Below are 22,500 nucleotides of genomic sequence, written 5' to 3'. Positions count from 1 at the left end.
AACAGAAACAGTCACTAATGGGAAGCAAGTCTCTGGTATTAAGATGGTATCTCAAATATTTCAAGAGGCTCACTCTTCAACACTCCTACTCATCTTGAGACTTCACAGCAAAAAGTCACCTTCTGGCACACACCCTTGTCCCACATACTAAACATGTCGTCCTACTCAAAAAGTCACCATTAGAACAGATGTATCTGGTTTTCCCTCTCAAAGATTAATTGTGTTTATTATAATTAGTCCTATCTGAAGGTGCTGGAGGCTGTGGGCTAAGTGCCAGACCAGACATATCAGCATCAAATCTAGGCTGACATTCTACCACAGTGCTGCGGGAGAGCTACACTGGCAGCATCTTTCAGGAACATTATTAAATAGATGCAATATTATTAAAAAGATGCAATATTATTAAATAGATGCAATATTATCTATTCCCGTGAATATCTCATGGCTCACTTCGCAACACAGCAGGAACCTGTCCCTATTCATCCATCAAACCAAATCTAGTAAATAATTTTCCCATAAGCATTATTTATTTCATCAATGTTTGTGTTATCCATTGGTTTAGCTGTTTACCCACAGTCTGTGTGAGAGACAGCTGCACATGCAGGAAAGCACACTGAGCAATTCCACTGAAGTTTCCACCAACAAGGCGCACATCTATGTATCACTGTCTTAGATCACAGCAATCTGGATGGCACAGAATCCTCAAAGGCTCAATTCTTCCAACTCCCTTAAACAGTTTGCAGGGCTCTGCCAAAACAGATAGCAACGAGGAATCTTGTCCAATGCAGAGTCCCTGGTCCTTCACATCCGCCAGTGCATGTTCTTTTGAACTGTATATTATAAAGAGTAATAGAGTCTCAGCTCTATTCTCAGAGACCTGTTCAAAACCTGCCAAACATAAAACTGCTCCATATAGAGAGAGAACCTAGAGATAATGGGAACTGCAGATGCTGGAGAATCCAAGATAATAAAGTGTGAAGCTGGATGAACACAGCAGGCCAAGCAGCATCTCAGGAGCACAAAAGCTGACGTTTTAGGCCTAGACCCTTCATCAGAGATTGCACCAGAGATGAAGGGCCTAGGCCTGAAACGTCAGCTTTTGTGCTCCTGAGATGCTGTTGGCCTGCTGTGTTCATCCAGCTTCACACTTTATTATCTTGGATTCTCTAGCATCTGCAGTTCCTATTATCTCTGATACAATCTTAACCTCACTGCGAAGCCTCTTCCAGGGATGCCTAACCTGAAGAAGTTACCCTCCTCCCTCCGGAGCTCTCTGATGAAGGGTCCAGGCCCGAAACGTCAGCTTTTGTGCTCCTGAGATGCTGTTGGCCTGCTGTGTTCATCCAGCTTCACACTTTATTATCTTAGAGGGAGAACTTAGCTTGTTTTCTCTTTACACAAATTCTCCATGTATGTTGAATGGGCAAATAGGAAATGTGGCTGACCTAATCCCAGTGCAATTAACATTCCAGGTCCTGTTTTCTTTTGGCTGATCATCCTCATGGCAATCACAGGTCATATGGACATTCTTGGGACTGGACAGGGTTATAATCAGAAAAACAATTCATTCCCTTTCAGAATACTCCAAGAGGCTCTTGTGGTGGAGTGGTGGTGTTCCTGCCTCTGGGCCAGGAGGTCTGGGTTCATGTCCCACCTGCCCCATTCTGTCATGTCAGAATTACCCCAGCAATGGTCCCTTTAAAGGGAGATCCCTGTAGGCTGTTTGTAACACAGCAGTGCTGCTCCACATCCCAGGCAGACCCAGAGAGACAAACACAGAATTTCAGCAGTGATTACTAGACGGAGATCAGAAGCAGGGATTGTAGCAGCTTCGCCCTGGCTCCTGCTCTGGGTTTCCATAGTTGTATCTATGCCGTCAGCAATCTGAGCCGTCTCTCCCCCAGCAGGAATCTCCTTTACACTGCAGCACTGTACATGGACACACTGCCCCACTCACTCCACTGTAGCCACAGCTGAAACTTCAGGTCCAGGACAGCAGTGATGAAACAGGTTTGGATGAAAACTGTTGACCATTTTATTGGAAAAGATATTGAGACTGAACCAATACATGTGATTTCATTACACAATGAATACAGATACTGAACAAGTTTAACACTGATAAAACCAACCCTGGGGAACATTGCGGCCTATCACATATTCCACTTCACTTACACTGTTAGCTTTACGCAGCTCGCCAGTCCCAGCAATAGGAAAAATCTTGCTCATTTTGTTCTTGCACTAACTCCCACCTTACCCTAAACCAAATCTCCAACAATCCTCTTCCCCACAAACCAGTCAGATCTGCTCTGCAGTAATCTACTGGAGTTGATGTGTCCCTTTTCTTCTCCCATGTAGATACTTTTCTAGAACATCCCACACCCCAATCCCTCTTTTGGCCGTGACTGTTGCTTTAAGGTTGTCAGAAGGTGAAAAGTTCTGTATTTAAAGGCTTAGTAACTATTCCACACGGTCTCCCTGTTACACAAGACATCGTACTCCTGTACTGCTGTATGAACTGTACAGTCACATTCTACCCAGGAGCCTCTCTGCTGGTTATGTCTTGTCAGCCAGCCTACTCATATGTGTAATGTGAAGCTGCTGGAGATAGGTGCCTGTTTGAGGGGAGGGAGTTTCTAAAGTAGGTCCTGAATGGGTTGGATCTTGCGGAAATGTTCCAACAACAGGCACAACCCAACAGGAATACCTGCTGAATCAAAGACACCCTCTAGACTGAGACCAACCTTGATCCAGTTTGTGGCTGGTTTGTGCTGTGGGTTAAACCTGCCTCGATTATACTTCATAAAAAAAATCCTCATTCCCTCATCCCTTCAGTTAGGGTTGAATTGAAAGCCCAGGCTCAGAGGGAAGAAAGGACAATGCTGAGTGCAGACCACAACAGTCACCATATTGTACAAAATGCCAGCAGGAGCTCAGCCCCTTATACACAGGAGCAAAATCAAAAGCTACATACATACACAGCCAGGGTCAGCCATCAGTTCCCTTCTTTCAGGAAAAAGTGCATCTTCTCATTAATCATCTTCCGCTCAGGATTGAGTTTTTTCAGGATCTGTGCTAGAACATTGACTGTCTGCTCACTGCTGAGGCCTGTCTTCTTGGTTTGAAACTTCTTCAGCAGGTCCTTGGTAGTCATGGGTTTTCGGGTGAGATACCGTCGAACTGCATCCTCTGTCAGCTGGATATCGCTGGGAGTGGGGAGAATAGCCATGGAGTTAAACATGGGCATCCCACTCAATGACATCATTGCAACTCCTCCACACACCCCCACAAATATTCCAATAACCAGCTTCCTCCTCAAGCCTGCCCTGCTCTTTACTCACTACCCCATTCCCATCCACTTCATACACTCCATCTACCCTCATCTCACTTTTACTTGCTACCCCCCACCCAAACCTGCCCTCTCATGTCTCACTGGCCCTTCATCCTGACCCTCCCCTCCTATTCCCTAACCAGCATATGCCCTACCATCCATCCCATTGCACCCTATTACCCCCCTGCCCCACGATGCTGCTCCGCTCCCCCCCAACCCCATCACGCAACTCCACACCCTGCCCCACTATCCTGCTCCACGCCCCCCCAACCCCATCACGCAACTGTAACACCCTACCCCGCTATCCAGCTCTGCCCCCCACCCCTGCCACGCTATCCCGCTCTGCCTCCTGTAACTCCACCCCTGCCCCCCCCAACCCGCCACGCTATCCCGCTCCACACCCCCCGCCACGCTATCCCGCTCTGCACCTCCCCCGCAACTCCACCCTGCCACGCTATCTCGCTCTGCACCCCCCCGCCACGCTATCCCGCTCCGCACCCCCCTGCCACACTATCCCACTCCGCACCTCCCCCGCAACTCCATTCCGCCAGGCTATCTCGCTCTGCACCCCCCTGCCATGCTATCCCGCTCCGCACCTCCCCACCCTGCCACGCTATCCCGCTCCGCACCCGCCCCACCCCACCCCACCCTGCTATCGTAGTGCCTTCCATTCTGTCCTGTTTTCCTATCTTACTCACCCACTACTTGGGGTGGATTTGCCGGACTGGGGTTGCGGAGTGGATTTGCCAGAGGCAGACTGTGTCACCGTGTCCATCCTCAGCCGCTTGGCCACTGGAATTTCTGCAGAGTTAGCCTGCCGTTTCCCTGTCAACAGCCAAAACACCACCACATTAAACATTCCTGGATTCAGGGCACACACTTGGGATCAGCGGTGTGGTTCTGCCACCTTGTTATGAATGACGCAACCCTGCACCACCTCCCCTCTCCCCATCCCCAACTGTATCAGAGGGAATTGAGCAGAGCTCCCCAAGTCAGTCTCCGTTGGGATCAGCGAGCTCACCTTGTTCCAGTTTGTTGGCAGCTGCCTTCAGTGTGGAAGAGGTACTGATCTGCGGCGTGGGTGTTCCTGGGCGGCTGTTCGCACGGGAACTGTTGTTTGATCCTTTCCAATCTTTCTTTGGGGGCGTTTTCTTTTTCTTTTGAACACATGAGAGAAAGAGAAGGTTAAAGGTCACGGGACCTCCTCAGGGAGTGTGCACCCGGATTCTGCACCGTAAGAAACTTACCGACATGAAAAGTGCAGATGCAGCTTCAGACTCAATGTCACTCTCGTCCGAGGATTCTGACTCGTCGCTGCTGTCTGTGGAACAAGAGCAACTCAATCAAACTTCGGGTCTCGCAGATTCCAGTCCATCTCTCCACGACACATTCCACAGCTACACCAAGTCCTCATCTCACCCAGCAGCACCAGCGCTCAGGCTCAGGGGCTGACGGAGGTGACTGAGGATTAATGAGGCAGGGCTCCACTTCCCTCATCCTAGCAGAGACAGCAACACTGACCAGTGTCTGTGACAGACGTGGCCACAGTGAGAACATGCTGCCTCACCTCCGCAAACAAAAGTGACAGTCGGAGAGGGGACCAGGTTGATGGAAAGTTACTGACTATACTTGCACCTGTTTTGGTAATAACTGCATCAACACTGGCAAGTTCACAATGTCATTGATCACTACTTGGGTAATCCCACGGCATCAGATGTCATTGATCACTACTTGGGTAATCCCAGGGCATCAGATGTCATTGATCACTACTTGGGTAATCCCACGGCATCAGATGTCATTGATCACTACTTGGGTAATCCCAGGGCATCAGATAAAAGATCAGAATCTTCCAGGTGAATAGATGGTGCTGCAGGTAATGTCGTAGGGCGTCGAATCAAGGCCATGTGGGGGTGCGGGTTTCTTTGATTATGCCTCAGGATCTCTGGACATAGTTAACAGGTGGGGACAGGTGAGATAAATATGAAAGGCTCCCCTCAGTGAGAAATAACTGGATCAGAAGAAGGAACAGCTCCAATATTAATGGTTGCAATTTTAACTTTAGATAAGAGACAGTACAGTAGGACATGAGGTCAACAAGAAAAGCATTCACACAGGCAGACCCATGCATGCAGGGAGAGACCCCAGAACAGGTCACATAGACGCACACAACTCCCTCTCATACACAAGTCTGAAAAGCACAAACAGGGAGAAATGGGCAGCTGGAATCGATATCCCAAACCTTCTTTTTTCTTCTTTTCCCTCTTCTCAGGGGCTGTAGATTTCTTGTCATCATCTTCCTCATCTTTCTCTTCATTTTGTTTTTCCTCTTCACTCTCCTCACTGCTCTCAGACCCAGCAGTCTCATCAACACCTGAAAAACGGAATTCCAGGAGAATTCAAAACCAGTGCAAGATAACAGGTTAAAAAAAAAAGAGAGATGGAGTTTAATCTGGAAAAAAATGTGAGGAGATGCATTTCAGAAGGTCAAGTGCAGGTGAAAATTATGCAGTGAATGGCAGAATCCTTAGCAGTATTGATATGCAGAGAGATCTGGGTGTGCAATCCGTAGATTACTGAAGGGTGCAGCACAGGTAAGTAAAGTAGTCTATTACTAGGAGACACAGGTTCAAGGTGCAAGAGGGAAGTTTAAAAGAGATGTGTGAGGCAGGTTTTTCACACCGAGGGTGGTGAGTGCCTGGAACGCATTGCAGGATACGGATCCTGTAAGTGAGGACAGTTTTAGTAATGGAAGGGCACAATGTGTCAGCATGGGCTTAGAGGGCTGAAGGGCCTGTTCCTGTGCTGTATTGTCCTTTGTTCTTTGTAACACAGAAACTGATCATGAAAGTGACAATAGACTAACAATGGAATTTACAGAAGAACAGGTTGTGCAAGCTTCTAAACTTATAGAAGAAGAAAAAGATGAGCAGAGAGAAATGTTGGTCCATTACAGGAGAATTTATATTGGCACATCGAGAAAACGGCAGAGAAGCTAAAATAAACAATTGTGTCTATCCTCACACATACAGGAAACCTCCCAGGAATAACAAATCTAATAGACTGGCACAAAAGAGAAACTGAAAGAACTTAGCGTAAGTAACTGGCCTGTTAGAAGCAATGCTCACACTTATTTCTAACCCGTCCCTCTGTGCTATCCTCTCTCATTTCCCCCCTCCCCGTGGTGTTCTCTCTCAATTACCACACCCCCCCCCCCCCCGGGCTGTTCTCTCTCATTACCTCCCTCCTCCCGGGGCTGTTCTCTCTCATTCCCCCCTCCCTGTGCTGTTCTCTCTCAGTCTCCTTCTCCCCGAGCTGTTCTCTCATTCTCTCTCTCCCAGTGCTGTTCTCTCTCATTCCCCACCCCTTCCTGTGCTGCTCTCTCTGGCCCCTTTAATTACTCTGCTAATAGTCAGGATTTTGATCTCACCAGCAGCGAATTGATGGCAATATGAAAGGCCAACCAATTCTAGTTTCTGAACTCATTCGCTCTACCTGTATCTGGTTAGTTCGTTTATGTCTATTTTTTCAAATCTAACTTGTGATAAGCGTTGTTATCTTGTCAGTGTATGAGTGCGCTTCGAATGAGTGGATGTTGCTTAATTCTGATTTCTAATTCTAATCATAGTTATAGTTTAGCCTGTTAGCTACTTCTGCCACTTGTTTAAAGAATGAGTCTTGTTTATAACGAAGGAGTTTTCTTCAGTTGATTAAAAGCGTTAGGCGGATCTCTCTTTTACAAAGAGGCAAACTGACCAAAGGCAGTTCTCCCATAATGTAGTTGTTGCAATCTTGTGCAACTCTGTGCTACAGAAAATCACACTACAGGGAAATCACTGTGCCTGTACAGCAGAAAGTTTGTGTTATCCAGATCCACTATTCATCAATCATGCTATGCCAATTTGTGTTGATGAAACACGTTATAGAAGAACTACCTGTATTGTAGTGAAGTTTTAAATTTTCAGTACAGCTCCTGGGGTCATTGGCATTGCTTACCAGGGCATAGAGGACAGTGGATAATAAAGTGGAACTGACTGCAAATGATCTAACAAGCGCGGCACTGCAAAGATCAGAACCTAGGCCCCAGCTTCTCACAATCTCAATGACTGGAGTGTGGGACCAGATTTTAATGCTTCCAGGTTTGCAGATGACACTACATTAGGTGTGAATGTTATTCTGTATTGGGCAGTTACTGGGTTCCATTTAGAACTAAAGAACACACAAACTCATCGTTTGCTGCTACCCAGCAGGGAGGCTTTATTCTGAAGCTTTGTTCTCTGTCAGAACTCAAGCCCAGAAGTCTATCTGCTGACTCACGTGACACACATCTTAAAGGGTCACTGTTTCCAACATTACATCCCACAGCTACAACATAGAAAAAATGTGAGATATGAGATGGGCACAAAGAGGCTTCAGGGTGATTTGGATAAACTGAGTGAATGGGCAAGACCAGAGCAGATGGAAAGGAACACAGGTAAGTGTGAGGTTTTTCACGTCGGCTGGAGGAAGGGGTGCTTTTTGAAATGGTAATTATTGATGTCAGAAGGAACCCGGGTACCCTTCTTTACAAGTTACTAAATTCTCACATGCAAGTACAGCAGGTATTAAGAAGACAAATGCTCCGCTTGCCATCATTGCAAGGGGTTCCAAGCCCACTTATGTCTTGGTGCAGTTGTACAGCACCTGGTGAGGCACTACCTGGAGTACTGGATGCAGTTTTGATCTTTCCATCTAAAAAGGGATATACTTGTCAGAAAGAGAGTGTAACTGCGGTTCTCCATACTAACCCTCTGGATGGCAGGATTGTCTGAGAGTCCTATAGCATGGAAACAGACCTTTCAGTCCAAACAGTTCATGCCAAACATAGTCCCAACGTTAACTAGTCCCACCTGCCTGCTCCTGGCCCATATCGCTTCAAACCTTCAAATTTTCAGAAGAAGGGTCTAGGCCTGAAATGTCAGCCTTCCTGCTCGGCCTGCTATGTTCATCCAGCTCTACACCTTGTTATCCCTTCAAACCTTTCCTACACATGTACTTACCCAAGTGTCTTCTAAATGTTATAATTATGCCCGAATCCACCAATTCCTCAGGATAAAGTGGAGAGCCTGTTTGCCCTGGTTGACGCTCTAGAATCAGGGAATATACCTGATAAAAGGCAGGGTATGTATGTCTGAGATGAGGAGCAATTTCTCACTCAGAAGACACTAAGTCTTTGGAATCCTTAACTCCAAAGGGCTATTGAAAGATAATCATTGAGCACTAATAACATCAAATGAGATAGTCCAGGAAATTAGCAGTGACAGCAAATAAAAGGGAGAGGGGAGAATAGAAGGAGAGGGTAGAGATGCGGGAGTTGATGCTCTGACTAGTCCTGATGGGGATCATTATTTAAATGTGCCAGTCCACACAGGAACTCCAGAGACAGGTCTCCACTGTGAAAGGTGCCCTCAATCTGATCCGTTGACACTAACTCAGGGAAAGACTGCAGTTCCTCAGTATGCAGCTATGATAAAGAAACATCAACCATTCATTTTAAAGCTGTTGATTGGAACTTTCTCAGCAAAACACAACAAGCTTTAGTTACAAAAGTACAGTAACCACCGTGGAATGTACTGGAGGTTATTGGGAGGTTTACAAGGGTAACCGTTTACATACAGACAGAATTAGCCTCATGGCCTTTGTAATAATGGTTACTTGTGACCAATCAATACTACAGGGACAGGAGCCCAGTTTTACAACACAATCTCTGAGTCACTCCCAATGCAAACATCCTCCCCACAATGGTCCTGTCAGAACAAACTTGCACTAGGGATAAGATAGGAAGCTCTAAATACCTTTCGGCCCATCTTCCCCTTTATCGGTTTTCCCCTTCTCCAGTTCGTCTTCATTATTATCACTGAAAATCAAACACAACACTTTCTTTAAAATACTTGATAGGTTTCAGCTTCAACACACAGCCTTTGTTCCCCAGCCACAACAAACGGCCGGGGCCCTCTCCCCGTGTCTCTCTGGCTCAGAGCTCCTGCTGGAATGTGTTGAGGATGAGAGCAAGGGTGTGAGTGTAGTGAAATACAGTGAGACAGAGTGCGAGAGACAGAGAGAGCGAGCGCGAGAGAGATAACCAGCTATGGGCATTGAAAAGAGAAACAAGAAAGCACTGTCCTAGCAATAATTAGAGGGGAAACTGGGGATGAAAAGAACCAGAGGAATAAAAATCAGATGTAGATAATGTGGAGAGGAGAATAAAGGAGCTTGAAGAAAGCCAGAGAAAAGACCAGGTGATGCTGAAAGAATCAGGAAGGCTGTGGAGAAAATGACTGACTGAATGATGCCCATAATCAACCCTTCTGTTCAAGCTCCAACTTTAAACTCATACAGAACAACGGCACATGGGAGAGACTGCAAAAGGCAGTTCTGGTATCAAAGGGTAGTGTCACTCCAGGATAGCAACATGCCCCAGTACAACAACCCTGCCCCCCCAACCCCCACCCAGTACAGCAACACACTCAAATGCAGTGCCCGCACCCTCCTCTCCTACCCCGCCACACCCCCACTTCACTGTTGTGTCTCAATGCAATCAGCAGTTTCAGGAGAAAAGCTGCAAAACCTGGGGAGAAAACCTAACTCCAATAGTAGCGAGTAAAAAGATCAAATACCTCGATTCATCATCAGAAATATAATCTACTTCCTGCCCTTCGAAGTCTCCATCGTCACTGTCCTCAACAGCCTCATCATCGGAACCCTTTCTCTTCTTTCTCTTCGCTCCAGCCTGCCCTTTCTTCGCAACTTTTGGATCTTTTTTAGTGTCTCCTGGAGAAGGCAACAGAAGGCCCACGTCAAATCCACGATTCAGAGACAGAGGATCCACGACTTGGCAAGAGGAACTAGCTGCTGGCCCTTCAACTTCCTCGGCTAGCAGATCTGAACTCAGCTAAGCCTTGCATAAATTCCTAGGGAAGAGAAGTTCACAAACAACCCTCACGGGGAAGAAAATGCTCTCATCACTATCTTAAAGGGAGGTCTCTTACTCTTACACATTATTCCCTAGTTTTAGTCTTTCCTACAACAGGGAGTGTGCTCCAGGTAACCACCCTGTGGAGTGACTCTCTCTGAAGGACTCAACGGCCCAGAAACCACACTGTCAGACCCTCTCCGAGGGAAACAGTGGTCCAGAGTCTCTGCCTCAGAGAAAGAGGGATTCTGGGGAGACTGGAAATATAGGTACAATGATCATTCTCGGAACTAAGAAACAAAGCAAAGTGGAAAAGTACATGAAAAACTGGCCGAACACAATTTGAGGGGGTGGGAGAGGGAGCTCCCTGACTTGCAGCATCAGTGGGAACTGTCCACTTGTACGGTCTACACAGAGCCAACTAATTTTGCTTACCAACTATTTTTGAAGGCTGGAAGACTGCTGTAGTCAGAACAAAATGGGGATTCAGCCTGTAACTTTTGATTCAGAATATTATTAACATCAGGGACTATGCCCCACTCATCAGAAATCAACCAGTTGGGCTGGGGTTTGCGAGAGCAGTGCTGTGCAATCTGAGATAGAGCTTCAAGTGTCACTGTCACCAACGTCCTTGATGGACGGAAAGCAGTGAGCGACTCACTGGTTTACCTCAGTTGTTTAACATAATTACATAACTCTGTTAAGTAACAGTACTATTAACTAACATTTATTAATTTTTTTATGTATTAACCCAAAAAATTAGCTACATATTGAAGTGCTCGTATCATCTTGTAATCTTTTCGATCAGACCTTAAAGAGGTATCTGTGAAGTCCCTTCAGCAGAACAACACACAGGGCAAGGGGTACCCTACTGCTTCCTGTCACTTACTGTCTTCGTCACTGTCCTCATCGTTCTCGTCAGAGCTCACTTCCAGATCATCTTCCAGGTCATGGATTCGGAGATCATTTCCTTTTCGCTTTCTCTCCTTCCCTTTCTTTACCTTCTCTTCCTCCTCCTCACCATCATCCCGGTCCTGATCCTTTAACCTTTTCTGCAGCATGATACTGAAATGGTTCACCACTTTGTTGCGTCTGGCCAATAGCGATGAGACCAAGGAGATCATGTATGGGACAAAAGCAGAAATAACACAAATAAAATTAAACTCAGCACAATAGACAGCAATAATCAAGCTTCCCCCTTGGCGATCTCTCAGCATCAGCAGCAAAGTAGTGCACTAATTCTGGGGTACGTTCAAATACTGCCCTGTGTGTTAATGACAGACAATACTGATCAGCTGAGCTGTCTGGTCTGTGAGAGAACACTGTTCAGAGTTCACTCGCAGCAAACCCAGTGTTTGAACATACTGCTCCCGGCAGCCTTGGCAGAAATAACAGCTGGAACCCCAAAGACCCCAGCCCCTCCACCCAGCAGAACTGAGGCTCTGTGAGAGGGACAGGGAAGCTCAACCATAATTTCCCCCTCAAGATTCCAATCCCATGACCCATATTTATCAATAGAAACAAGCATGACTTGAACTTCCAAGATCAACAAAGTCTGATTGCTCAAAATCAATATTAACTTTAGTCCTGCACTCTGAACTTCTACCAATATGGAATCTCTTGTGCTAAGGGTGAGAGATGACTGAATAAACGGCTGCAGATATAATTCACATTTTATTTTTATTCTCCTGATAACATTTGCAATACCAAAAGCCTCCACTGCAGCAGCAACACTAACAGAAGCTACAGGCAACACGTTGGGAACATATTAAGAATGATGTGGAAAATTGGAAGACATGGAATGGTTTGAATGTTTTCTGGATTGAGAAGATATCACACTTTTTCACATCCCCCCTCCCGACCCTGCACCTGCACCACCCCCAAGGAGTAAGCTTAATGCAGTTTTCTGATCAACTTGTTGTGAGGTGTTATTACATACCTCTGGAGCAGTTAGAACTTGAACCTATGCCGCCCAGTCCAGGGGTAGGGTCACCTTCAAGAGGAGAAAGGTTCATGGGCCTTGATTAATACTAACCTTGGTTTCAAATAGTTAATGGCATCTACATATTCATGGTTGCCTATCAACCCTTTTGGATATACTGATTTGTTTCACAAACTTAAATAATTGGTAAGGAAAACACCCCAGAAGTTGCAGGTATCTCTCCTGAAATTCTTAGTAGCAGTTCCCAGGAACCCAATAAAGTTTCCAGAAAGCAGTATTTCTGGCTATCGTGTGAAACCTGAAAGCTGGAATGTGACCACTTTCCAAAGATTCAGATCCAGGTCACCTGTAATCAGAATGGAAATTTTTCCATCAGTTTCCAAATCAGTAATTTGATGATGTCGACATGGAAAGCCAGTGTTTCTGCGTCTATCACATTCTGTCCCACTCTCAGACCTCTGGCCCGGATGGGTGCTGTTCTATTTTTCCTTAACCATCCTTTCTGGAGAGGCTACTGCCTTTTTGTGCTGTGTCAACGTGTCTGTATTTGGGATTAAGGGGATATAGTTCTATTTCCAGACTATACCTTAGATTTGACAGTGTATTTGTTTTATGGATATGTTTTGCTCATCGTAAACTGATTTATTTTTTAAATTAATTTAAAAATTCTGTGAAAGTCCCTTATGTTCTGGTTTGTGAAGGTAAAGTCAACATAGTCTCAAAGGACTATAGGGATGCTCTCTCATTAGAAAGAGGGGAATGGTGGTGGTTTAACCTGAGACTCAAGCACGGGGAGAGGTGAGAAAGAGAGTTCTCCATGGTAACTCAGCCAAACAGTTGGCCACAAATAGTAGGAACTGCAGATGCTGGAGAATCTAAGATAACAAGGTGTAGAGCTGGACAAATGAAGCAGGCCAAGCAGCATCAGAGGAGCAGGAAAGCTGATGTTTCAGACCTAGAAGAAGGGTCTAGGCCCGAAACGTCAGCTTTCCTGCTCCTCTGATGCTGCTTCGCCTGCTGTGTTCATCCAGCCCACACCTTGTTCTCAAACAATTGGCCATTTTGGTGACTGAATCAACTCACTTATCCACAGTTCGCCTGATGGAATGGTGGGGCTTGATTATCAGCACTTTCCTCCATCTCCAGCTGTAACAACTAGAAGAGTAAGTAAGTGTATATCAATATCTAATCGTTCTTACAGCACCAGGGAGAAGTGCTGGGAACAAACTGAGCCGAGAGAGATTGCTCAGACATTATCAATCTCAAAGCAAGAGGCCAGTAACACAGTCCAGGCCCAAAAGCACAGGTTTAAACTTTGAGGTACTCAGTTTTAGGGACTGTACCTTCCCCACTCCTCCTCAGCCTCCTCTGCTGTCAGAGTCTTGTGTTTTGCGACTGGGATAAAATTGTACCAGGCATTAACAGGAAATGCTTCAAATGCTCCATCAGGGCACTGCGTGAAGATGTAGTAGGAAGCATTTTCTGTGACACCACCTTTCCTCTGACCTTTGAACCTGAACAACAGAAAAATATATCATTAGATCAAACAGAAGGTCGACTCCATTTGCCAGCAAAGAAGCGATTCCCTTTACTTACTTCCGACCCGATTTCCCATTTACTCTCAGCAGCCAGGGCTGGTCCTCTGGTTTAAACTCACGGGTAACAATCCCAAACTTCTTCTTTCTTGACTCCTCTCGCAACTTTTTGCCAAACTCACTGCCCGCACCAAACATGGGCTGCTCCTCCTCCTGATAAATCTTCTTGTTGCTCAGGTCACGCTCCATTTTGGCCTAAGAGGAAATGGAGATTGTGTAATGCTTGTGAGTATGCCAGCCATCAGTATCAACATTTCCTATGCCGGGGCCTTTCCCAGCCTACTGGAGACGTCTTGTCTAAAGCAGATAATCCAGGAAACCCTGGGTCCTGCTAGCAAGCACTGATTTCTCTCTCACTCAACCACTATTTACTAAATGCACATGATACAAAACGTTCTCGACAAAAATATCCTGAAAAGCACTGAGTTGAATGGCAGAGAGCCACAGAAAATGCTGGAATAGTGAACACTGAAGGCAACACCTGAAGCTCCCGTGCCCTGTACCCCTATCTCTTTCCTTGGAGGCCTCTACCACATGGAGATTGTACCTGAGTCCACGTAGAGAAGTTGATCTTATCGGCAGCATTGAAGGCCATGATGTTATGCTTCTTGGTGTTGTTTCTAAAAAGGGAATGGATTCAGTTCAATAAGAGATCAGGCCCAACGACCAACCTGATGCTCACCCCCAAAATCCCCTCAACCCATCACAACTCCTCAACCCAGAAGCTCTGAGAAACAGCCACTTTAAGACAAAAACTTAGGGAGAAAAATCAACGTGCGGGTAGAGCTCGAAATATTAACACTGTTTCTCTCTCCACAAATGCTACCAGACCTGCTGAGTTTCTCCAACGATTGGTTATTGTTGTTTGAGAGAAAAGAACCCATCCTGATTTGGGAAGCATCAATACATTTCACCATGAGTCATTAATCTGATGTTATCATGTGCTGGTTCTGTTAATTCTGAAGCAATGATTAGAGAATCTCTTACTTGGGAACACGGACTGTGTATTCCGTCACTGCCTGGCTGCTCGAACCCTGTCAAAGGAAAACAGCAAAATCATCAGCAGTGGCCTATGACCAAGCACAATCACAGCTTGACCAGCAGTAATTGAAATAATAATCCTTTGCCTGCTATACCATAGTAAGTGGCCTGTGTGTTTTAAAATTCAGTAAAGAATGAGCCAGAGGTCAGAGGAGCCTTGCCTCCATCAGGAGGTCAGGGCAGGAATGTTTACTGATACACAACGTTCAGCACCACTTGTGAGTCCTCATATACCGGAGCAGTCTGTATTTCACAAACACTGTTTAACTGTTTTTGGTAATTAACAGGCAACTAACACTCTGCTGCAGAGAACAAGCTAGTTTTCCAAGATCAAAGATCAAACCTAGAACTGTGTGGTGTTTAATCATTGGTGATACAAGGGCATGTAAACTTTGAGATATTTGATAACATTAGACAGCCATACAGTCATGCAGTAATACAGCATGGAAACTGGCCCTTCGGCCCAAACTGGTCCATGCTGAACATGGTGCCCATTCAGCTACTTCCAACTGCCCACATTTGGTCCATAACCTTCCAAACCCTTCTCTTTTATGTACCTATCCAAATGTTTTTTAAATGTTGCTATTGTACCTGCCTCAACTGCTTTCTCTGGCAGCCTCTTCCATATACTCTGCATGAACAAGTTGCCCCTCAGGTGCTTCTTAGATCTATCCACTCTCACCTTAAATCTATGCCCTCTAGTTTTCCATTCCCCATCCCTGGGAAAGGGACAATATGCATTTATCTTATCTATGTCCTTCATGATTTTATTCACCTCAATAAGGTCACCCCTCATTCTTCTGCATTCCAAGGAATAAAGTCCTATCCTGGCCAACCTCTCCCTATAACTCAGGCCTACTAGTCCTGGCAACATCCTCGTAAATCTTCTTTGCACGTTTTCCAGTTTTACAGCGTCTTTCCTATAACAGGGTGACCAAAACTGTACATAATACACCAAATGCAGCCTCACTAATGCCTTATACAACTGTAACATAGGGTCCCAACTCCTACACTCAATTCCTCAACCAATGAAGGCCAGCATTGCTAAACGCCTTCTTCACCACCCTGTCTACCCGTGATGCCACTTTCAATGAACTATGTACTTGTACTCCTAGGTCCTTCTGTTCCACAACACTCCTCAGGACCCTACCATTTACTGTATAAGTCCTACCTTGGTGTGACCTGCCAAAGTGCAACATCTCACAGTTATCTGTATTGAAGTGCATTTGCCAATCCTCAGCCCACTTCCTCATCTGATCAACATCCCTCTGTTATTTTTGATAAATTTCTTCGCTATCAACGATACCTCCTAATGTTGTATCACCCGCAAACTTACTGATCATGCTTGTACATTCACATCCAGATAATTTATGTAGATAACAAATAAGCAAGGTCCCAGCACCAACCCCTGTGGTACACCACCAGTCAAAGGTCTCCAGTCTGGGAAACAACCTTCAACCATCACCCTCTGCTTCCCACGATCGAGCCAGTTTTGAATCCAATTAGCTTGCTCTCTCTAAATCTCATACCTTCAATACTAGCCTGCCATGTCAAAGGCCTTACTAAAGTCCGTATAGACAACATCCATTGTCCTACCCTCATCCATCCTTTTGGTTACCTCTTTGAAAAACTCTAAAATTTGTCAGACATGACTTACCACGCACAAATCCATGCTGACTATCCCTAATCAGACCTTGACTATCAAAATATTGGTTGATTCTATCCCTCAGTATTCTCTCCAATAACTTGCCTGCCACCAATGTCAGGCTCATTGTCCTGTAGATCCCTGGCTTGTCTCTGCCACCTTTCTTAATCAATGGAACATTAGCCACTCTTCAGCCTTCCCGAACTTCACCAGTGGCTAAAGATGAAACAAAAATCTCTGCAAGGGCCTCTGCAGATTTTTTCCTAGCTCCCACAACATCCGAGGGTTGACTTGATCAGGCCCAGGGAATTTATCCACCTTAAAGCACTTTCAAGGTTGCAAACACTTCCTCTTTGGTAATGTGTATCAATTCAAAACATCCCCTCGCGTTTCCCTTATTCCATTAGCATTCATGGTTCTCTCCCCAGTAAACACCGAGGAGAAATATTCATTAAAAATCCACCCCCATCTATGTGTGGTGCCACAGGAGACAGCCATGCTGATCTTTAAGGGGACCTATTCTCTCCCTAGCCACCTTTGTATGCTTAATATAGCTACAGAGCCTGTTGGGATTATCTTCAAACGTATCTGCCAGATCCATCTCATACCCATCTTTTGCTCTTCTGATTTCTCTCTTAAGTGTGCTACACTTTTTATAGTGTCTAGGGATTCTAATAGCTTAATAGCTTAAATGCAACGTATGCCTTCCTCTTGCTCCTGATCGGAGCCTCAACATCCCTTGTCAACTGCCCAGCAACAGCTTTTGATTGGTTAAGCTGCAGCTTGTCACAGAACTGAAAGCGACAGTTGCACGTACACTTCCAAAAACCGACAAATCTCTCTCTCTCTGCCCCACCCCCAACTTCCTTCATGGAGAGGTGAAGAAAACTAGAACTAAAAGACTCAGAAAAGACCGCCTAACTCAAGCAAAACCCTAGGTTCAACCAACTGGCTACCGAATGAAAATCACCATAGTGAGCACTAATGTGATATAATCACCAAAACAACGGAGAAATTTACCTCAATATCCCCTTGAACTTTGGAGTCCTGACTTACTAAGTGTTACTTTTTGTTCATGTTTCCCATTCACAATACCTCTGCAGAACTCTCTCAGTCTTATCTGTGCGTTTTGTGAATGAATGCTTACAAGTTTGCACTGAAAGGGGATATAGTTTAGGAGTCAGCTTAATAATAATCCATTTTGCCATCTGTTGAAGAACTTTGTTTGTAACAAATCCAGTTTGGCATTTTGTTCATTGGTGAAAGCTATCATAGCGAGAGTATGTTTTATGGCCACAGTCAGGCATGAATCATCCTAGAGATTCCGTTGCTCATATTTCACACTTGGTGACAATTTGTGGAGTACTGGGGATTGATTTTAGGTGCACTGTTGCCACCAGAGTTTTGACAGTACCCACAAGTAGCAAGCCTTGGACAGCATCCAGGCTTGGGAAGTGGCAGAAAACATTTATGCTACACAGAGCCAGTCAATGATCTCTAACAAGACTAACTCTAACCATCTCCCCGTGACATTCAACAGTGTTACCATCACTAAATCCCCACTATCAATGTTCTGGGGTTCACCATTGACTGGAAACTCAACTTGCTATATCAATACAATGGTTACAACAGCAGGTCAGAGGCGAGAATCATATCATCCCCAAAAGCCTGTCCACTACCTACAAATTACAAATCAGGAGTGTGACAGAATATTCTCCACTTGACCAGATAGGCTCCAACAAACAGGTCAACACCATCAAAAACAGCCTAGTTAACTGGCATGCCAGCAAGAAACTTTAGTATTCACTCCATCCACCACAGTGAAGCTGTGCGTGAAATCCACAAGATGCACAGCAGCAACACACCAATTCTCTTCTGACAGTACATTCCAAACTCACAATCACTATAATTTAGAAGGACAAGCATAGCAGATAGGCGTGAACACCACCACATACAAGTTCCCAACTAGAGACAGTATCCTCACTGTTGCTGGTGAAAAATTCAGGAATGCCTTCCCTAAAGATACTGTGGGTGTCCCTACAGTCCACTGACTATTGCCATTCTCGAAGTAGCTCACAGCTACCTTCTCCGGGGAAATTAGAGATTGTAATAAATACTGATCTCATACCCCATTAAAAGAAAGATGTTGGTCACAAGGCTTATTCAGTTGCCTTTTGTCTATTCCACACTCTCAACGTTCACTATTTAGCAGCTAACAGATGTATCACTGCAGGGGAAAGGCTGTACAGAAAACATATTGATACCAGGGAAAAATAACCAACTGACTGGGTGTCCTGTTCTTACTCTACTGCTAATCATATCGGTTATATTTATCCCTTAGCAAGGGAGCTGTTTGCTCCCTTCTTGAATGAGGAAGTGGTCGAGTGTTTAGATTGTTCACAGTTTTAAAAAAAAGGTCTTTGAAACGTTACCACTTTGTAATCGCTGCAAAAAAAACCAAACCTATGGTGAATGGAGCAACTGGTGATAGGTTAACAGGACTCAGAAACACTTGGATCAAGGGGCTCACACTGTCCAGTGTCACTCCCACTGTGTGAAAGAAAATTTCAATACACCATCGCAAGTTTGAACAATGGTGAGCCTGGAGCTGTACATCTTGTTCCTTGGCATTTGTCAGTGTACATTTACCAAGAGACGCCCCAGTTTACAGACTAGCACAGACCTAGACTTATTAGTAACTAGAATTGCTGCAGAAAGTTCCAAAAATGATGAAATTCAGTGAATGTAGAGACACTTTAGAAATTGGGATTGCCCTCCTTAAAGCAAGAGAAAGTGGAGTGAGATTTACGAGATAGGTTCAAACTGCTAGCAGTTTTGACGAGAAGTGAATGGAGGCAGATTGAAGACTTTTCTTCTGACTGATAAAGCCAATGCATTGAAAGATTTTCCAGAATTCCTTTCTTACTGTCCAAACCTCTCAGCCCTGCCCATTTCCATTAACAGTACAACTTACCAAATTGGCCATAATTGAGAGGGTATGGTGAGCGTTTCAGCCGCCAAATGGGTTGTGTTTAGATTCTGTAACAGGAGTAAATAAAAATCAATAATTGATGTTGTGAAGGCTGATGAAGGGAAGCGGGGAGTGACGGGGGGGGGAGCAGGTGAGCGCGTGGCGGAAGGTGCACGTGACAGGGGGTGTGGTGTGGGTGAGAGGAGGCAGGGGACGGGGAGGGGGGAGAGACGGGGAGGGGGGGAGACGGGGAGGGGGGGAGACGGGGAGGGGGGGGGAGACGGGGAGGGGGGGGAGACGGGGAGGGGGGGGAGACGGGGAGGGGGGGGGAGACGGGGAGGGGGGGGGAGACGGGGAGGGGGGGAGGGGAGACGGGGAGGGGGGGGGAGAAGGGGAGGGGAGGGGGGGGGGGAGACGGGGGACGGGGGGGGGAGACGGGGAGGGGGGGGGGGGGGAGACGGGGAGGGGGGGGAGACGGGGAGGGGGGGGGAGACGGGGAGGGGGGGGAGACGGGGAGGGGGGGGGAGACGGGGAGGGGGGGGAGACGGGGAGGGGGGGGGAGACGGGGAGGGGGGGGAGACGGGGAGGGGGGGGAGACGGGGAGGGGGGGGAGACGGGGAGGGGGGGGAGACGGGGAGGGGGGGGAGACGGGGAGGGGGGGGAGACGGGGAGGGGGGGGAGACGGGGGAGGGGGGGGAGACGGGGAGGGGGGGAGACGGGGAGGGGGGGGAGACGGGGAGGGGGGGAGGGGGGGGGAGACGGGGAGGGGGGGAGACGGGGAGAGGGGGAGCGGGGAGGGGGGGAGACGGGGAGGGGGGGAGGGGGGGGAGACGGGGAGGGGGGGAGGGGGGGAGACGGGGAGGGGGGGAGACGGGGAGGGGGGGGAGACGGGGGAGGGGGGGGGAGACGGGGAGGGGGGGAGACGGGGAGGGGGGGAGACGGGGAGGGGGGGGAGACGGGGAGGGGGGAGACGGGGAGGGGGGGGAGACGGGGAGGGGGGGAGACGGGGAGGGGGGGAGGGGGGGGGAGAGACGGGGGGGGGGGGAGGGGGAGAGACGGGGAGGGGGGGGAGGGGGAGAGACGGGGAGGGGGGGGAGAGACGGGGAGGGGGGGGAGAGACGGGGAGGGGGGGAGAGACGGGGGAGGGGGGGGAGAGACGGGGGGAGGGGGGGAGAGGGGGAGACGGGGAGGGGGGGAGAGACGGGGAGGGGGGGAGAGACGGGGAGGGGGGGAGAGACGGGGAGGGGGGGGAGAGACGGGGAGGGGGGGGAGAGACGGGGGAGGGGGGGAGAGACGGGGAGGGGGGGGAGAGACGGGGAGGGGGGGAGAGACGGGGAGGGGGGGAGAGACGGGGAGGGGGGGAGAGACGGGGAGGGGGGGGAGAGACGGGGAGGGGGGGGAGAGACGGGGAGGGGGGAGAGACGGGGAGGGGGGGGAGAGACGGGGAGGGGGGGAGAGACGGGGAGGGGGGGAGAGACGGGGAGGGGGGGGGAGAGACGGGGAGGGGGGAGAGACGGGGAGGGGGGGAGAGACGGGGAGGGGGGGAGGGGAGAGACGGGGAGGGGGGAGAGACGGGGAGGGGGGGAGAGACGGGGAGGGGGGGAGAGACGGGGAGGGGGGGGAGAGACGGGGGGAGGGGGGGGAGAGACGGGGAGGGGGGGGAGAAGGGGAGGGGAGAGACGGGGAGGGGGGGAGAGACGGGGAGGGGGGAGAGACGGGGAGGGGGGGAGAGACCGGGGAGGGGGAGAGACGGGGAGGGGGGAGGAGACGGGGAGGGGGAGAGGGGGAGACGGGGAGGGGGGAGAGAGACGGGGAGGGGGAGAGAGACGGGGAGGGGGGGAGAGACGGGGAGACGGGGGAGGGGGGGAGGGGGGGAGACGGGGAGAGACGGGGAGGGGGAGAGACGGGGAGGGGGAGAGAGACGGGGGAGGGGGAGAGACGGGGAGGGGGAGAGACGGGGAGGGGGAGAGACGGGGAGGGGGGAGAGACGGGGAGGGGGAGAGACGGGGAGAGGGGGAGGGGGAGGACGGGGAGGGGGAGAGACGGGGAGGGGGAGAGACGGGGAGGGGGAGAGACGGGGAGGGGGAGAGACGGGGAGGGGGAGAGACGGGGAGGGGGAGAGACGGGGAGGGGGAGAGACGGGGAGGGGGAGAGACGGGGGGAGGGGGAGAGACGGGGAGGGGGAGAGACGGGGAGGGGGAGAGAGACGGGGATGGGGAGAGACGGGGAGGGGGAGAGACGGGGAGGGGGAGAGACGGGGAGGGGAGAGACGGGGAGGGGGAGAGACGGGGAGGGGGAGACGGGGGGGGAGGGGGGGGGGGAGACGGGGGGGGGAGGGGGAGAGACGGGGGGGGGAGGGGGGAGGGGAGAGACGGGGAGGGGGAGAGAGACGGGGAGGGGGAGAGGGGAGGGAGAGACGGGGGGGAGAGACGGGAGGGGAGAGACGGGGAGGGGGGAGAGAGACGGGGAGGGGGGAGAGAGACGGGGAGGGGAGAGAGACGGGGAGGGGGAGAGAGACGGGGAGGGGGGAGAGAGACGGGGAGGGGGGAGAGAGACGGGGAGGGGGAGAGAGACGGGGAGGGGGAGAGAGACGGGGAGGGGGAGAGGAGACGGGGAGGGGGAGAGAGACGGGGAGGGGGGAGAGAGACGGGGAGGGGGAGAGACGGGGAGACGGGGAGGGGAGGGGAGGGGGGAGGCGGGAGGGGAGAGACGGGGAGGGGGAGAGACGGGAGAGGGGGGGAGAGACGGGGAGGGGGAGAGACGGGAGGGGGAGGAGACGGGGAGGGGGAGAGACGGGAGGGCGGGAGAGACGGGGAGGGGGAGAGACGGGGAGGGGGAGAGAGACGGGGAGGGGGAGAGACGGGAGGGGGAGAGACGGGGAGGGGGAGAGACGGGGAGGGGGAGAGACGGGGAGGGGGGAGAGACGGGGGAGGGGGAGAGACGGGGAGGGGGGAGAGACGGGGAGGGGGGAGAGACGGGGAGGGGGAGAGAGACGGGGAGGGGGGAGAGACGGGGAGGGGGGAAGAGAC

At 49.3% G+C, this 22,500-nt stretch overlaps 1 protein-coding gene across 1 annotated transcript; it reads right to left on the bottom strand.

Annotated features, from left to right (window-relative positions):
• Positions 1 to 2,011: 2,011 nt before the first annotated feature.
• On the bottom strand, positions 2,012 to 19,603 carry gtf2f1 (general transcription factor IIF, polypeptide 1). Its single transcript, XM_059644105.1, has 13 exons — positions 19,475 to 19,603; positions 14,802 to 14,848; positions 14,362 to 14,434; positions 13,816 to 14,009; positions 13,563 to 13,733; positions 11,167 to 11,369; positions 9,982 to 10,135; positions 9,160 to 9,221; positions 5,568 to 5,699; positions 4,576 to 4,649; positions 4,350 to 4,485; positions 4,027 to 4,153; positions 2,012 to 3,203 (listed from the first exon to the last, which is right to left on the bottom strand). The coding sequence occupies exons 1-13, from the start codon at positions 19,484 to 19,486 to the stop codon at positions 2,993 to 2,995; spliced, it is 1,596 nt and encodes a 531-aa protein (XP_059500088.1). The 5' UTR covers positions 19,487 to 19,603; the 3' UTR covers positions 2,012 to 2,992.
• Positions 19,604 to 22,500: the final 2,897 nt, after the last annotated feature.

The sequence above is a fragment of the Stegostoma tigrinum genome, unplaced genomic scaffold, assembly GCF_030684315.1.
Source record: "Stegostoma tigrinum isolate sSteTig4 unplaced genomic scaffold, sSteTig4.hap1 scaffold_516, whole genome shotgun sequence".
Taxonomy (NCBI): domain Eukaryota; kingdom Metazoa; phylum Chordata; class Chondrichthyes; order Orectolobiformes; family Stegostomatidae; genus Stegostoma; species Stegostoma tigrinum.
The sequence above is the reverse complement of the archived record's forward strand: the minus strand, read 5'-3'. Positions and strand labels throughout refer to the sequence as shown.